Genomic DNA, 18,269 nt, shown 5'->3' with positions numbered 1-18,269 from the left:
TTCTTCTTGCTATTGCAGCTCTGCCAATGCTACCCTGGATTCCCCTTATAACCGGAGGTTTCTTCTAGATCTCAAAAAGAGATTGAAATATCAAAACCAAATTCAATTACAAAATATAATAATATCCTCTTCTTGGAAGTGAAGCTGCCCCATATTCCAGACAGTGGCAGGATTTTTATGTCCTCAAAATATTTTTAATAAGTTCTACTTAAAATACATCTGAGTCCAGTTAAAGATCTGTTCCTTGTCAGCTCCTCGTGGGCTCTGCCGAAGGGCTCTTCTCAGTTGTCTTCTGCAGACTTGAACATGAGAATGGCGTTGTAGATCTTCAGGGCAGGACCCAGCTTGATGCTCAGTATTTTAACTATGTCGCTCTGGTTCAGGAGCAGGAAGGCCTCACCATCTATCTGCTAGAGATTGGAAACACAACATAAGATAAAGATTATCACCAAGAAACAGGCAGGATTCTCATTTCTGGTCGTTCAATTAAACAACGAACTTTGAACTGAGGAATGAAAGCAGGAACACAGCTCTGAAGACTGAAACCTTGTACTTCGCCCTAGTTCTGGCACCCACGCCCCTGGGGGGTTCCCAGGCGTGCTGCCCTTTCCCCGGGTCTCAGACCTCATCCCGCAGCCCTCTGTCTAGAAACAGAGGAGCCAGAGTGTGGACAAGGCTTATGGAGAGACCACGAGCAGGATGCTGGTTCATTAGACTCTATATCCACTATAATTGCTCTAAAAAGCCAACTGTCAGAAATCCTACAGCCTATTCACAATCTGTGGCTAGAAATTAGATCAGGAAATCCAGAACATGAATCTTCAGAAGGCAGCTATACAAGAATCAATATATTCCACTGATCTACGAGGATTAGAAATATAAAATCACCGTTTCCTAGTGCATTCACTGCATACTGTCACTGCATAGACTCTTTGACCCCTGTTAATCTGTCCAGGGTAAAATTTAAAGCCAAACACCCTCACAGATGAGAAAAATTCCTGAGATGTGAACATCCGTCTGCTCTCACAACGAGGACATACTATGCCCATAGACGAGAAGTCTCTGTTTAAAAGGAGAAACAGGAGGCTATTGTGAAATGGCATCCAATGCTTAGCTTAGCGCATGGCAGAAGAGATCATGTGCTATACAAAACAAGGCATAGTAAAGACATGTCCTCTGTTTGGACTTATACACATTTTCCTAACCCATCAGCAAGGAGATATTCGATTAGATTCAAAGTAAGCAAGCGAAAACCATACCACCTTGTGAGAGTACAGGATGCTCTAGGCAGCAGCAAGTGAAATCATAACTTACTATTTTAGGAAAAGGATAAAAATTTACTTGGGTTTACAAAAACATCCAGAGAGACAACACAGATATAATTAATATAAACCCCAAATGCTGCAGGGATGAAGCCAAAGATTAATGGACACAGAGAAACAATATGTGTCTCTCTAAGTCATTCCATTAAAGTCCATTTACAGGGCCTGACAGCATCGCATCCTCTCACTTGATGTTCACCAGCGCAGCAGACAACACCGGACTCTCAACCCATCCAGAACAACAATTCTGCTGTTTATGTAGTCTGCCTAACCAGAACTTTTTTGGATGTCAACAACTGGTAGAAGAGGATACATTGAATAAACTTGGGCAAACATACACTGGAGCACAGAGCTGGGAGCCAGCTTTGGTTTCCAGATTTGGTTTCCCCTTCTCTAACTGTTAGCAAGTTACTGAGCCTCCCAGTATGTACACTGGGAAGGACAGCAGTGCTCCCAGTCCACAGATGGCCACACAACGTCCCCGAATCTTATTTGCAAGCTGCCTAGAGTCTACACCACTGCAATGAACATGTTAAAAATAGCTTGAAACAAATGGACCGCTGCTTAAATTAAATAATAGAGTCAAGAGTAGCAGCAAACCGCTGGAAAACAGCCCCAAGTTTCAAAACGCTTTTGAGTCCAATATTATTACTATGCTTCATTTTCACTGCATTGCCTCAAAGATGCTTATTTTAAACAGACCTTCCCTGAACTGGACCTAGAAACCAGCACAATCTCAGTGCCTGGGCTTTATTATTCATTTCTTTGTTCCATCTTATTTGGATGGTTTTTAAAATTCTGTGCACAATTTGTTCTCTTCGTTCCTAATATAAGCAGGAACTTATCCCTCTCCCCCCAGCCAAGACAAGCCTGCAAGGGATTTATTTATCCTAAACGGAGAGCACTCAAAGGCCTGATTACAGCTAATGGACAACGCGGGTGGAGTTGAGCAGTCCTGTCACTCACAGCTGAATTCTGGCCAAAGCCAAACTGCTAAAAGGGTTTTAATTTCAAACTGGCTATTTAGTTGGAGCATAAACCTGAAAAACAACCCAAGCCCCTCTCATTTGGCATAGGGGATCGGACTTGGAGGCTGCAGAAGGTGAGGTATTAAAATAGAACATGGCTATCCTCACTCTGAACCAAAAAGCAGTCACTGTGTCCAGGACCCGTTTAAAATTATGTCTGGAAGAAATAAAATACATTGAGAATGGCTGGATTCCTTAGAAGATTCGCTAGTTACATCTTAACTCTCACCTCGGAATACATCTTCACTGGAAATCAGGATGCACCTTTTACACTCATCTACACTCAAAGATTGGTTCATTCAAGTAAATCTTATCATTCCCGCTATATTAATTAAACAGTATTCCACTATATTGTTACCTTGAGAACAGCGCTTTTGGCAAGCCTCCGTTTCTTTTGATTTATATTTTGTGCGTGCGCCTATTCTTTAAAGTGAGGGAAAACAAAATCTAGATACATAAATCCCAAGAAATGCACTACAGCCTGATTCATCCTGAAAGGAAGCCAGCTCTGGGGAGCAGTCATCTATTAAAAACTTGCCCTTTACAGTCGCTACAACGTGCAACGCTTTTCCTCGGTACAGAGGGTGCGCTCAGTGCCGCACGGAACAGAGGAGGTACAGCCTCTTCCCTCAAGCTCTTACAATCAGAGCGGTAGAATCGTGATGACAGAAGGGGAGGTACGTCTGTGCAAATTAATCATGGGCTCAGAAAGAATCTCCAAGTCATACCTGCAACGTAACTGGGAGCCAAAGCACTCAACAGAGCCTATGTGTCCGTGATCAAGGACCATCCTGTGCTAGCTGTGATTTCTCAGAAGCCATGGCAAACGCACCACAAACAGGGAACAGAGTCCAGCCCCACAAGTGGCAGCGAAGCCAGGACACACTGCGCGCCGGAGATGCTCCGATTTCCCAACCATCAAGGAAAGGTTCCCCTCCTGCTCCCACCTCAGCCCATGGGGGAAGCCAGCGATTCCTGGGCAACCCTGTGAGTGCCAGCCTCACCCAGAGAAGCATATGTGCTCGTTAGAGGGAGCAGATGAGAGCTTCATCGTGCCGTTCCAACAGGACATCTTTATAACGATGCCAAACCCACCGCCCAACAGTCCAAGACAGGATGTTAAGCATAAGCTGAGTGATCGGAACTGCAGGGGAAATCTAAAGCAGCAGAATGCAATTAGCCACGCTGGAATTCAGCTCCTAAATGCCACAGGCTCTGTAGTGACAAGTCTGAGCATGTCTCTGCACTGTAACTCCAGAGTAACGGGGTACAAAACCACCTTGCTGCCATCAGACCCACCGCAGGCACGGCACAGGATTTGGGCAGACTCGACTTACCTCTTCCCTGAAAACAGATGCTTGCTCTTTGCAACCAGGTAAACGCTGGATAAAGCTTACCACCTGGAATGACATTTGAGAAAAGAGAAAGAAGGATTATTAAAATGGGATAGCACCAGGCAAAAAGGTCTTATTTCTGTATGAGAGTTCTACATGCAAGAAGTTTTTAAAACTTTAATACTTAACTCTCCCATTAATGAAGGGTATATATAAAAACCAATACTGCATTGTTGCTGCAACACCCCTGCAAAGCATATTCTGCTTACCTGTAATACTTTCTATATTGCCTTTTGACCATTTATATGTAAAAGTCCAGTTTCTCCATTGCTCAAAAGGATCTTTATAAAATATCAACAATATTTTTTACAGATTAAAAGCCATATATGACTATACTATTTTAAACCCATCCACAACTTCACTTTCTCTATGGTACTGCTGGAAAGTAAAATTAAAGAGAAAAAAAGGATTTAGACAGTTTCCCATGATGACTTCCCTTTAAGAGACAAGAAAAACCAAGCGAATGAGTACTGCTGGTTTACCAATATAGAGAAGGCAGCAGAGCTGGGAAGGAAAGGGGTTCTGGTTTTATTTAATCCATAGTGGGTGCACAGGATCCACGGAACCAACAGGATTAAATGAGTAAAAGTTAATTTTACATTTCACATTAGGGAAAACCTTTCTAAGCAGGAAATCTGTTAACATTTGGAATAATCTCCCCGGAGACATGCAAGCAGCCCTTGGATTATGTTATATAACACTAAGTAGCGCGAGGAGCAGTCCTGAGCGCAGTGGAGGATGACTTAATACGTATTGTCTTCTCCAGCTGTAGCTTCACTGGTTCATGGGAGATTGTATATCGAGGCATAATCAGATCAAACATCTCATGCTAATTGGATGCTCCCTCGCAGGAACGTCTCTGTTTCATGAGGCATATTCATCTGAGCTCTTACAGATGTGACATTTCTTCCATGAACACAAACAGACAAACAGTTAGGAGGGGTCACTGTCAAATACAAGCTTGCCTTGAACTCAGGATTGTCAAACTCTCTCCTAAATCGTGTCACTGCATCTCCAGCTGATCCCACCACTAATATTCACTCCCCTCCCCCAGTTCTGAGCACTCAGAGCTGTGAGTGTGCCCTCCCGTTTTGCTCTACCCTGGCAGAAGCTGATTTTTGGTGAACAGCTCTGACTCCCATTGTTTCTGTTACGTAAGCTGAAAGCAGAGCATCCCTCTCATGTTTCGCCCTCATCTTCTACTCGTAGGGACAGTTCCATTTTAAAGGGAACCCCTAAAATCCACATCTTCATTGGTCACTGACTCAAAATTTTCTCCTGTAGAAGTACGAACTCTTATTATAAACAAATAACAAAATACTACTTTCCTTTTTGAATCCCCTTCCCTCCTTATAATTCAAACACAAATGAAAATCCCTCCGCAGGGTCTGGTACCTTCCAGAATTTAAGAGACAGCTGGACACCTTGGGGCAAGACGGTAAGTGCCCTTTAGGGTCCATGGTTTTGAGAGGCTGGTAGAAATCTCTGGGGAACGATCTGAGCTTGCCTTGCTCCTGTGTCCTTCCCTGCACGAGTGCTGCTGGCTATTGTCACGGACACTGAGTGACAGGCCTTTGATCTGTCCCAGAAGTCATTTGCAAGGACCTGCAAGCACTCTGCGCCACAACAGTGGCCTTTGAAACAAACAGGGGTCCCGGGGTTTACCAGAAATGGAGAAAAGAGAGGGAAGGAGGGTGTGAGAGGACAATACAGGAGAGAAGGTCTCCAGGATGTGAGCCAGACCCTGGGTTCCACTGACCCATCACGGCCTGGGGAGGAGAGTCCCCAAAGCCAGACGTGGTGGTTGAGGGACACGGGAGGCTCGGGCGCACAATGCCAAAACACAGTAGCACCACGGGCTAGAGGAAACCAACACAGCCCCACAGCGGTGGCAGTGAGGCCCCTGAACCAAGGGAAAGGGGGAGGCTGGAGGGGCTCAAGATGAGGGTGGGAGAGGCGCCGGACAGGTCAGGAGCACAGTGGGATCGGGGCAGATCAGGGCTTTTCCTCTGAGGAGGTGAACGCCTGCCTGTCCTTCCTGCTGGTAACAACCTCGGTGCTCACAGAGCGATGTGGTGGAAGCATCTTACACTATGACTGCATGTTGGTAAAGAGAAGGGAGTTGAGAAAGAGCTTTGTGTAATTCTGAGAACACCGTAGTAACTCCCTGCAACCCCACGGAAGGCGCTGATGCAGTCCCAGGTAAATCAGCACAGTATTGCGGTACCTTTTTGGTAAAGGTGGAAGGCAGCCCCTTTAACATCCAGTGACAGCAGAACTGACAGCACCTCGTGAGACTCCGCAGAGAGGAGCGGGGTTTTACAGGGATTTAGTAACACACAAGCAATTAGCACAAGGCCAGGCCCCCCACAGGGTATTAGCATCTGATGCAGAATTTAACTAATGAACAACACAGCTCCAGCACATATTAATGTTCTTCTGCAATTCAACATCCTTCACTAGCTCTGCTCTGAAAACATGACAGGAAGCTTTCAATAAATAACAAAGCTGCATTAAAGTAACTACTCTTGTTGACTGTTCAGCATTACCAAGAGTTTCTTAGCTGGAGGGCTCCTAAATACTGCTGCTGCTGCTCTGCCTTTTCAGCTGTTCTCAACCAACAGAGAATTAAAGCAACATTTTTTTCCTTAATGTGGGTTTTATAAAATAAAAACAGTTCTTCAGTCTGAAACCAAGGGAGAACTTTACTCCCTTGTTTCAGATCAGCAGAATGGTCTCCTTTGTGCAGCAGAGTTCAAAGCACAAGCCAAGGGCAAATGTTTGCCCTGTAGGAAGATGTTAGGAGCCCAAATGCCGAAAGATCAAATCTACTTTGGACTCACTAAAACCCAGAAAGTCCTGCTGCTTTCATCTTCCAGACCTGCGGCTACATCTCACTGCACACGCTGATCCTGCAAGTGCTCGTACAAAGGCCAAATCGATTCCTACGGGAATTTGTGATGAAGAGAATTTGCAAAACCAGATCCACTTTACTGAAATTCAAGACAAAACCTGTAATGACTTTAGCCAGTCCACTGTGGTGCTGCAACTCCTCTTTTTAATATACCATTCGCACTCCTGCTGGCAGTCAAAACTTCGTCAGTTGTTCCAGTTCAGCGTATTCTGGGTTTTGAATCACTATATCCAGAGTGCCCTGCACTCCTGCCCTCTGGCCCCTGCTTACATCCATCTGTTATCAAACTAACATCCCAGTTAAATTTACCCAGCGGTTGCTTTAAAGGTCAGCTGCAAAGGACAAATTTAATTTGGCTTGTGTCCTAACTCTCTTCTTCTATGAACCAGCCTCCATGTTTTATCCAAAAGATTCTGATTTTCATGTCAGAGGATTAACTGCTTCTGCCTTTATTGATTTTCTAAAAGACCTTTTGGAAAAATCAAGGAAGCTTTCTCAAAAGAAGGATACCAACAGGAGATCTTTCAGAAATATTTTTTTCCTCCTTGCTATGAATTTATTTCAAACAGAATTTCACTACTTAAAAAAAAAAAACCAAACAACTAAAACCAGACCAAGTTTTACAACAGCAACACTAATTGCTCTATCCTCTTCCCAACTGCTGTGGTTCCTGTCTCCTGTGACACTGCAATCCCACCAGACTCCTAGCAGTCCTCCCACACAAAGCAAAGTCAAGATTAGATTTATCCAATCTAAGAGGCACTTGGGGAAAATGCACTTTTTCAAAGTCTCTGAAGAGCCTCTGTGCATCATGAAGAACAGTGCCTTCTCCCTGCTTTGCACATTACCTGCATCCTTGCAAGCACAACATTACAGCACAATTCTCTCGAATTAAACGGCCTGCGATTAAGCGCCAGGATCCAAACTGTCACCACTTCCCGAGCGGAGATACAACTATTATTTATGCCCAAGGCATGGAGGCAAAAACCAACTACTCAGCACACAAAAAATACCGGCTTTTTCACACGCCACCTAATTACCGGAGACATCTAAGAGCTAGGACTGCAGAGACACATCCCCAGCTGCACAGCCACCTCTGTCAGAAATCAGGTCAGGCTGGGGGCAGTTTTGTTCCAGGGGAATCAGGCAGGGAGACGCAGGAGGAGTGGGCATGCACGGTGCAGTTTGGAATTATCTGCGACATAAAAGTGAACCAGCAGCAAAGTCAGAGGAGAGGGGGAGGGAGATCAGAGAGAAATGGAATCTGCTCTCAGAATCACGTTTCAGGCCCAAGGACTAAAAGATCAAGGGGTAAATAAACAAAGAAAGAGAGGGAATACTATTCAGGGAAATAAGCTGTGGACACCAGAGGGTTAAGAGGGATCCATCCCCTCCCTTATAAAGGGACTTGGGTATAACTTCTTGCTGAGTCAGCTATGGCATATGCAAAGCAAACAGAAAAGCATTGCCTAGGAAAGGAAAGAAAATAAAGATGTCTTCCAAGGAGCAGTCCAGAAGAGGGGGGCTCTGTCATTCCTGCACCCCCAGAGAGCAGGGAGCAGGTAACTCACCTCTTCCACAGTCCATTTGGCCACGTGTCTGGCTGTGAGGCCCGAGACCTCTGGCAAGAGCCTGCAGTGCTGCTCCCAGCAGAGATGGAGGCGGTGGGTCGGGTTAGAGGCCAGGGAAGGCATGAAGATGGACTGGTGGAGGGCCTGCTGGAGATCCAAATCAGGGTCTGGAAAAGGAAACGAGACCAGTCAGAGAGGGGCTTCAAGCAGGAGCAATTACAACAAAGCAGGAGGAAGGGTCACGCTCTGGAGGGAAAAGCAAGGCAGGGTGAGCAGACATCCAGGCACGGCTACTGCAGGGCACGCTGAGCTTTCAGGGCATTCCTCCCACCCTCCAGAGAAAGAAAAAAAAAAAACCAACAGATAAGATAAGATTGCCAGACTGGAGGCTTTATCATTAGCTTCTTCCCTGGAAAATGATGTCATGCTGCTAACAGAGAAGATGTTTGCAGCATTTTATTGACAAGGTGGAGGAGTTCTGGTAACAGCATCTTCGTCTGGAAACTAATGGCACCGTTCCAGCTCCCAGCTGTAGGCAGCTCAGGAAGACAGCTATGCGTGCCAGCTGATGGCCTGGGCTCCCGCCTCTCCAGGAGACTCCCCCGGCCAGGAGCGCTGCCCTTACCTCCAGACAGCAACTCCCTCCTCATGTGTCAAGTGACTGAAGCTTGAAAAATCAAAAAAAAAAAAAAAAAAGGAATAAATCACCCCTCCCTAATGAGATCACTTGAATAGTGCAGAGTCATGGTCCTACGGGGACTTGCCTGGTTATACAACAGGAAGCAAAGCAGAGGATGGAAACAAGATGGGAGATATTTACAGCAGTTAACGGGTGCTGTCCCCTCGCCCCCCACCCTGCCAGGCTGTGTGCAGGGTGTGCAGGCTGCCCGGCGCCATCCCGTGGCAACTGTACAAAATTTCCGTTTTGTTCCGGCTTTCAGAAAGGTTCGACGTGCCCAGCGCTGTGCGGCTGCCGCTCACTTCTGCCGGGTTTGCTCAGTGTTAGCACAAACGGGTGTTAGTAGGATGTGTGTAAGGATCTGCGGGGTGCGCCAGCTGCTACATGTAAAGCAGAAAGGAAAACAGCTTCATAAAGTAAAAGCAAATTTCCATGTTTCACCTGCTCCTCACCAGCCACAGTGAAAGCAGCGCTGGAGGTAGAGCCTCACCTAGTGAAAGGTCACTCCCCTGTCCCCAGCTGTGTCACCTTACCTCCTCTCCACCTCCTAAAGGTGTGGGACAGAGTCAAATACAGGTCTCTATTTCTAATAATGACATCAAAGAAGAAGGATTTAAAAAAATAAAGTGTGATTAAGAACTGCTCAGTTCAGGAGCTGATCCTCCTGGTAACAACAAGGCACAGGACACTGCTCCTGGGAGGGCTGTCACCTACTCCTCACCTGCCTCCCTGGTGGCAGGGGCAGCAGCTGGCTTTGTCCCCACCTCCCTGTCACCAGAGGTCCTATTTGTGCCCACGGTTTTATGTACTGCCACGTCCCTGCTGGGGGGGCACTGCTGCTAGCACTGTCTCCTTTCCTTCACTAAGCTGCAATCCTCAGGGGTAAGCATCCCAACCACCATCTAAAGAAATTATTTTCCCTCTGAGAAGGAAGCAGTGTTCTAATAGTTTAAATATGGACAGGATGAAAGCTCTGGGTAATCATGAAATTACAGGTCAGTGGATTATTGCCGAATTTCCCCCCATTGATTGCCATCATTCTGTTAAAGGTGAATGAGAAGGGAGAGCAGACAGCTTTCCCTGCCAGCTGCAACTGCAGCTCAGAGCTGGCAGACTTCTCCAGCTCTGACTGCAGAAGTCAGCACTAGGTAAAAATGAGTATTAAAAAAAAAAAAAAAAGCTAGGCACCTGTCCCAGTTTGTGTCTGCTTAGCTATTTTTGATTGGAGACTTATTACCATGTTAAATCCTCCTAAAAGCCTGGTCAGCTCAGTTCTCTGAAATGGCTTTTTATAGTAAATCTGAAAGTTAAGCATATGGTTTGCTAAAGTGATATCGGAAAGCTTCTCTTAAAACTTAACCTGCCATGTACCAGGGGAAAAAAAAAAAAGGCGCTGTTTTTCCATTTTCCATTTAACTTTTCCTTTTCTTTTTCATCCTTAGGAGATCCTTAAAAAATTTAGTCACTACCCAAAACGATTCTAATTGTGTTTCTGAATACCCAGTGGGGTCTAGAGGAAGAAGGTGATGGAATTTAAGCTATCTGCTAGGATTAAAAGTATTAAACCTCTTACTTCTGAGTAATTTTACCCTTCCTCCTCATTTTAAAGGAAGAAAGACTAGAATTACCATCACCTCCAGTGTGTGCTTTCTCTTGACTGTGGAAACAAAGACAAAAAAGCTGTAAAGTTTTAAATGCTCCTTGTGACTGCGGAATATTGCACATATATGCACACACACACAGAAGAGAAATAAAATTTAACCAACCTTTCCCATTGCTCTCCTGTTTCACCAGCTGGAAGTTTATATAGGCGTGAGAGCACCCAAGCCTGAAAGCATCAATTACAAAACATTTCAAACGATACACAAATTGATATAACTTCTTCTCTATACAGAGATTAATGGGATTTATAGGAACCAAAAACTTTTCCCTCTTAAAGTAAGCAATAGCACTGCTCCGTCCCTGGTTCCTCTCTCTAAGCTAAGGACTGTGCTATTAAATTCATGGCTACAACTCAGATTTGGGTTTACTGCAGGAAAGAGAGGGCCCAAAATAATGGGAGGAGAGGAGGAGATTTACCATGTCATTCTGTAACCCTCTGCTGCAAATCTTTGATCAAACGGGGCTGTTCCAAGTTATGATTTACATCGGTATTTCACATAGAGCAGCAGCATCAAGAGACACAACTGTTATTGCCTGGAAATCCATCACAAAAATCTGATTTACTTTTTTGGTTTGGCTTTGATGTCTGTGGAGGAATCCTCTTCTACCCAGTCTCTCTCTTGGTTGTTTTCAGACTGTTCCAACGGACTGTGAACACTGCTTTGACACGACTTTTCACTGTCTTGTGCAGATTTTCTGGAAAGAGAGATAAATGATAGTAACTAAGCTGACATTCTCTGTTCCCTTTTCCCACAGGAGAGCAAAGCTGGCTGCTCCCTGCAAGCAGGAGCAACAACTACCATCTAGTGGCAGAAGCTTTCCTCTCCCCTATCATCATTACCGGCGCAGTACAAAGTGCTTTTTTACTCTTCAGCGTGGATTGAGAGAGATTACATGAAATAAATCAGCCCCTGTGGACTGAGGCTCTGATCCCAGCAGCTACAAGAAATCCACTGAAGCATGAGAGATTTAAGATTTTTGAATCTTGATACCTTCAGATAACACTTAAGAGTCTCCATGACTGAGTCTGATGGATAAACTGAGCTACGCAGTTGCCCAAGGAAGGGCAAGCAGCAGGGTGTTATCAGATCTGCATACTGAATTCAGGCCTCTCACTATCAGGAAATCAAATACTTAGAAGAATAGAAATATATTACAGTTTTAGAATGCCATTATGCTGGGAGAATCCCAAAGCTCCCAAGAGAGCTTTACGATAACAGTACCATTTAAATGCTATAAATTCTGGTGCTGAGATTAGCAAATTGAGATTTTTGCACGTTTCTGGGATGGCAGGGGGCAAACTTTGGCCATGTATGGCGGAGAGGGGAGAGAATGATTCCTTTTTTCTGGCCAAATATATCTTGAAAATGTTGTAAAACTAAGCAGAACTTTAAAATGTATAGAAGCCTTCATATACAACAAAGACCAAAAGTATTGCTGGAGTTTGCCCCAATGAGACTGGATTTGTACAGACTAAAGGTGACAATAATAAAAGCCTTCACGTCCAGGCCTGTCCCATGACATATTTTAACTGCCTCCTGTAGTCCATGGACTAAGTTTGCTCCAGTGATATGCAATTCCAAGATTTTCATGTAAGAAAATAAAATATCTGAAGGAGCTGAACTTGTTTGCCAAGTGATACAGATATAGTCATTACGCCTACCAGTGTAACACAGCAGACTCCGGGGTGGATTGCAGTTACAGTTTAATAGTCCAAAATAACCTTGCTTGACAGTTTTAGGACAGGAAACGAAACAAAAAGAATATATTTTAAATTGAAACAGCAAGGAAAAAATTTATGGAGACAGAATGCAATTTCCTTTGTTGGAATGTGACCAGAGCAGCAGGATTAAGGAATCAAGAAACCTATTAAGACATATGAGGGTATAAAAGTGCACTGCTCTGTGTTAAGAGTGTCTGGGGCATGGGTCAATATTACAGACAGATGAACTCAACTCTCTGCTGCGTCTCTGCCAATTCCTGGGCTTTTTAGCCTTGTAAAATGGTTCTGCTCCCCAAAGAAAAGGGTTTGGCTTACCTGGATTGTGGAGAGTCCTCCTGAGAAGACTCTCCTGCTCCCAGCAGAAATGGGGCAGGGGTCTCCAGCCTCTTGGCTTTCTGCATGCTATTGCTCGCAGAGGGTCTCTCCCCGCTCAGGCGGTCCTGTAACAAGTTTTCTCTGTTGAGGTTCACATCAGAATATGGGCAGCCAATTAACCTGTGTTAGAAAAAAAGACAAAAAAAGAGAGGAGAGAGATGACAATGCATGTTTTCAAATCATACAGTCTCACCAGCCTCAGGTAGACATATCCATCAACAAACCCAGAAAAAGTGAGGCCAGAAACACTCCAGGAGATGTTATTACCCAGCTCTAGGTGCGAGAAAGCAGGGGACTACATGGCAGAATCAGAAAACAAAGTCATGTTTTTAAAGAGTCACCCTAAGACAAGAAGAGCTCTTCCTCTATAACCAGTTTATCTGAACAATATTTCATGACATAAGGGAGTAATGAAACACTCTGAAAAGTTCAAAGCCCTTGCCACATTATATACTACTAGATCTTCAGACCTCCCATCTGAGATTGTTTTCTTGCTCTTTAAAAGTGTTTAATCAAGAAAAACCTTCCTTTTCCAAGAGCACATAGGAAATCAAAAGGCAGAGCACAAAAAATGAGCTAGCTCTCCTCACTCTTTAATAACCTACCCACACTCTCTCCCTCTTTAACTGCCTTATTGCATGCTCTTCTTGGGTATATTATTTTACAAAAAAAAAAATCCTTCAGTAATGCTGGAATGTCGAAATTGGAGTGAATTAATCTGTGTTGGATTGCATTGCAGTTATAATGATTATACCGGTATAAACAGAATTTATGATGAAACAGCACATTTAGACACAAGAGGGAGCTGCAATTGCAGCTATAACCATCTCCAGAATAAACACCCTGAGATCATTTCAGTGCAGTGCAGGTGCTTGTTGCTGCATTATTATTATGGACAGCAGTCAGCAGAACCCTTAGAAGATCTCGTATACATACGTATAATGTGTTCCGTATCGTGGTCCCCTGACATGACCGATACCGTGGCAGCCTGGAGTAGGACACGCTTGTGCCACTGTTCCCACTGGACCAACAGCACCTGGTAAGAAGGAAAAAAAAAAAAAAAGTTAAACAGATTTGAAAAATGCTTCCTGCATCCAAAGAGCAGGCTGCACTTAGGAAAATGATTCAATATTACAACATGATGTCATCTACTTTACCTAGAGGGACTTCCAAAGCATGTCCAGTTTTTGCACACCAGCCTACTGGATGAACATCAGGGCTGTCTGCATCGACCCAGAAATCGTAATTATGGTCCCAACCATCAAAATGTATCTGAAAGAAGCTCACAGTCTCAGTGACAGATACAGTTAAGGACATGACTCAGCTTTTATTTCAACTTCCCCCTTTGCTTCACCTTGCTCAGCTTGGGGCTGATTCATTCACTCTTTCAGACAAGCGCAATTGTCCTTTGTGCTCAGCGTAACCATTTGTTTTCCTGACCCCTGTGTCTATGTTTCACAGAACAACCAGACTCTGGTGACACAAACCACAGGGTCTGCAAGAAAGCACAGACCATGGGGTGCTCCGGCACACTCCATACTCCAAAGAGTAAATCTGTGCAAACAGAATTGCTTATTTTATTGTTTTGTTTCCTGAGGATCCCAAAACATTATAAAAGCCAACAAGTTCGGTGAGTTTTGCAGAATCTTCTTCTGGATGAAGGGACTAGTAATAGTTAGCTCAGATCAAGGTCAGGTTAACACAAAGGATCACTGCAGCTCGAAGGCTCCTGGGCTGCGTATGTGGTAGTTTCAAATGTATGAACTGAGCATCATGCTACTACTAAATATTGGCAGAACTTGACTTTTGCTTGCAAACAGAGTGATGAAACTGAGAATCAAATGGCTGATGGAGAGCGAACTCTACTTCTGCCCATATAATCACCCTTTGGGAAGGAGACCTGTGGCCGAGAAGCCTCCACCAGTGCAGCCTCCACTTTAGGTGGCTGATATTTAATCTCTCAGACACCAAAGCACACCGGATCTTTCTGACAATGTATTAACGTGAAAATAATTAGTTAAAATGCATTTATGTAACAAATTCCTACTGGAGAATGAAGCCTCTTCCTATACGTGCCAGAGTTTAATTTGCTTTGGGTTCTCTTTAACATATCCTAGGAAAACATAATTGTCAGGTAGCTTCCCACCAACAGAACATTACTGCTGCCTTCAGTCGCACAGATCCCACAGAAACCACTAAGAGATGGAAAATCATGCTGTCAAATATTATTTAAAAATAGTTACACTAAAACAGTAACTAACAATACCAGGCAATTCCATCAAATTTGAACAGGACAAAACACCAGAAATCATTTCCAGTTGGGCAGGCCTGCAGGCGAGATCATCTGCAAGGCGTTTGTTTGCTGCTCCTCGTACTAAAAGGGTGGTTTTTCTGTCCTGCCAATCACTCTATTCCTCAGCACAAGGGCTCTTTGAAGCAAGGTCATACCTTAATGCGATGGTCGTCTTTGTCAACTATTGTTGCCACTCTTATCAAGATGGGATTTCTTCTGTCCACAGCCTCTAACTTCATATTAACTTGGAATCCGTGAGCAGGACGCTGTAAAGGAGGAGTAAGCAGAATGTTAAGAAGTCTGGGCGTTCAGAGCCAGTCACCTGCTCTGAATAAAATGTGCCAAAGTTTTTGTCTACCATTTAAGTGCCTTTGCAGCTTTGGCCCCTGATCTCACCCAGCAGGCTGCTTCAGAGTTTAAAATCAGAGTTTCCTAGAGGATTAAGCTGTCTGTCAGCAGCCCAAAACTACTCAAGAAGAAGTCTGAGCTTTCTCAGTGCAGAAGAGCATTTCACAGCCAGGGCAAAAGGGCAGATAGTGCCACGAGCTCCACCACACAGACCCCACAGTCTGACAGCAAAGCTCCCAAACACAGCAGAGAGATATCTCACAGGTGACAAGGACAGTGGCCAGTGCACCACTGTCTCGCACCTGAACCACACCACTGCATGACACATCTCTTTGCTATGCTATGTGACATCCTTCTCGGCATCTGGATATGACAGAGTTCCCTTCATCAAGCAGGGTACCACCTACTTCTTGTGACAACTGCATCTGCCTGCTAATGATGACTGCCAGGAACTGCGGTGCTGGGACTCGAGAGCAGCTCCAGCCGACGCAGTCTCCCATCTGCAGGTGCTGACTTACCCTTTCTCTCAAACCCCAGTGGCTCAAACTGCTTTGTAAAAACTCCAGAATGTCCTTTGACCTGATGCGTGCCCTTTGCAGTAAACCTCTGAGTAACAGACAGCGTTTACCAATTTTTCCATTTATCTTTAAATGACTGACTGCAAATTCCTCCTCTGACCTCCTCAGCTGGGGGTTATGGAGCACTGGGTACTCACTCAGAACACGTCCTTCTTCACTTTTGCAAACAAAGGTCAGGATTTTCGCAAGGGATGATAAATCATCTCTTTGAACAACATCAGGTTAATGAAAAGATTATTATAATCACTCTTCCCTCACAGTCTTCCTTATCCTTCTCACTGCCAGTCGCTGGGGGCAGGGAAGGAGGTCCACCTCCGAGCTCAGGGGAGTACAGACTCCAAACCTCAGGTTTCTCTTTGGTCTTTTCACCTGGACACACATGTTCATTCACAGGCTTTCAGCCACACGACACCCCAGAAGCCAGCCAATGTAAACTACTTTTAGCTGTAAGAGTGTCTTACTGCACCAGCCAACCCTGTGTGTCTTCGCTGAGGAAGGAGCCTGGGTGCTGGAGAAGAAATCCCTGCCCAGAAGATGAGCCAGGCTATTTGTTCAAGCCTTGTTGAAGGGCTGCTGCCTTTTTGGCAATAGCTCATTAATGTTTTTGAATTGACAGCCCAAGATAACGGGCTTGAAATAGTGATGCTGACAACCAAGCTGTCTCCTCCTGCGTTTTTGGATGGAGGAGAAGGCAGAAATCCAGAGACAAGATCTGCTATTTGTGCTGATGACCAGTGTCTCCAGCCTACAGAAGAGAGCTCTTGAAAACTGTTAAAAACTAATTCAGTGAGAAATGCCTGTTCTGGCTCTCAACCCATATTTTTATGTACTGATTTCCTGTAATTGCTAGCTGGAATGATAATAATAATAATAAAAAAAAAATCAATTACTCTGCCATGTATTTGCACTTCAGACCAACCAAGCCAGAAAAATAATGAGGTTTGATCTTGAAAGAATTCTATTAACTGTTGATATATCAAATGCCTTTTTTTTTTTCCCCCGTCTCATTTTCGAAACACAGTCTTGGACACTAATTTATATTCTGGAGTTTCACAAGAGCCAGAATTGGTCCTTCTACTATTCTCTCAAAGCCAGACACCTGAAAGAGCAAAACAATGGCTGCAGAGATGTGCACAAAACAGGAGAAGAGGTAGACAAGGCAGCTCATACCCCTTGGAAAGACACTCCATTTTGGCAAAATACAAAAAAAGGTATCACCCAGTGCTGAAAAGGCTCCCTGTCCTGAGCAAAGCCCTGTTATCTTTGGGTGACATTTCTCAAGACATTTTATATTCCAAAAATCTGCAGAAACAATGCCATAATGACAGGTTGCTGAGGACTTTAGACTGGGAGGTTTAAGGAGGTCGCACTCCCCTGTTTTATTTTTTATCATGAAAAGTTTTTTCCCTAATATTTGTCTCTACAAAACTACTTCTATTGTTCCCCTATTGTGCAGAAGACCAATTGCAGCATTCTTTCACTCTTGCATTCTGAAGGTTCCCGTTTTCCAGCACTGTTGGGATTTTGCAAGCGTGGCTCCAAAAAAGGCTGAGCCCACACTGGGGGCAACAAATGTATCCTACAGAAAAGCTTCACTCACTATCCTGCACACCAGCTCCCAGGTGCTTCACAGGCTGTGCTGCACGATGGAAGATGCTGTCGGCCCAACTCCGGCAAACTTTAATCCAAGGGATGTTTTGGGGTTCAGCTGTGCTGCAGATAACTCCAGCTGTAGCCTCACAGTTCTCTAAGGAAGCAAAACCAGCCTCTTCCTACCCCCTGACATCCACCTTGCAACCTCCAAGGACTTCAAATGGACACCTGCTGAAATCTATCAATTATCTAACTTGTCTGGCTGGATTTTTACCTCCCTTATCTGAGGCCTCCCTGATTGCTTTTCCTCCTCAGTCCCAAAGAGCTTACCAACAGAATATACAAGAGGGCAGCAGGTATTAACCTGCAGCGCTAACTTCATCCAAAGAATCAGGACAAGTGTCAAAATGGCACAGGAAAGTTTTGAAACATATTGCAAAGTTTAGCAAGGTGAGCCAGCAGTGTGGAAGAAACTGCTAAGATGAAAAAAAAATCAACTTTAAAGTACGGAGGTTTTTTAATGAAGTTATTTTAAAGCCCTTTTGTTTTGTTTCTGCTCACAGTGAGCTTCCAAATAAATGCACTGAACTCCAATGTAAGAAACAAAACCTCAGGCTCCCAAGGTTGAGAGAACCATCTTCAGATTTACTCTGCAGGATGACCTTACTCCTAGGAGTACCTTCTTTCCTACTCTTTACCCAGGAGTTTGGGAGAGCCTCTATCACCTGTCAGTATACCTATTCCTGTGGGGGGCACAGCTGGCTGGCTCCTCCCTAAAAGAACCAAGAT

At 44.5% G+C, this 18,269-nt stretch overlaps 1 protein-coding gene across 1 annotated transcript in view; it reads right to left on the bottom strand.

Annotated features, from left to right (window-relative positions):
• Positions 1-226: 226 nt before the first annotated feature.
• The window catches only part of LOC104460302 (lethal(3)malignant brain tumor-like protein 3), a 29,009-nt gene continuing 10,966 nt past the window's right edge, over positions 227-18,269 (bottom strand). Inside the window, exons 11-19 of the mRNA XM_010077964.1 lie at positions 15,117-15,227; positions 13,826-13,940; positions 13,605-13,704; positions 12,609-12,788; positions 11,135-11,266; positions 10,675-10,736; positions 8,230-8,396; positions 3,688-3,750; positions 227-410 (exon numbers count right to left, since the gene is read on the bottom strand). Of these exons, the coding sequence (XP_010076266.1) occupies positions 282-410; positions 3,688-3,750; positions 8,230-8,396; positions 10,675-10,736; positions 11,135-11,266; positions 12,609-12,788; positions 13,605-13,704; positions 13,826-13,940; positions 15,117-15,227 (1,059 nt within the window). The 3' untranslated portion in view covers positions 227-281. The remainder of the gene's footprint in view (positions 411-3,687; positions 3,751-8,229; positions 8,397-10,674; positions 10,737-11,134; positions 11,267-12,608; positions 12,789-13,604; positions 13,705-13,825; positions 13,941-15,116; positions 15,228-18,269) is intronic.

Source organism: Pterocles gutturalis, unplaced genomic scaffold (assembly GCF_000699245.1).
Source record: "Pterocles gutturalis isolate BGI_N339 unplaced genomic scaffold, ASM69924v1 scaffold21113, whole genome shotgun sequence".
In the NCBI taxonomy this organism is placed as follows: domain Eukaryota; kingdom Metazoa; phylum Chordata; class Aves; order Pterocliformes; family Pteroclidae; genus Pterocles; species Pterocles gutturalis.
This window is presented reverse-complemented; position numbering and strand designations above follow the sequence as displayed.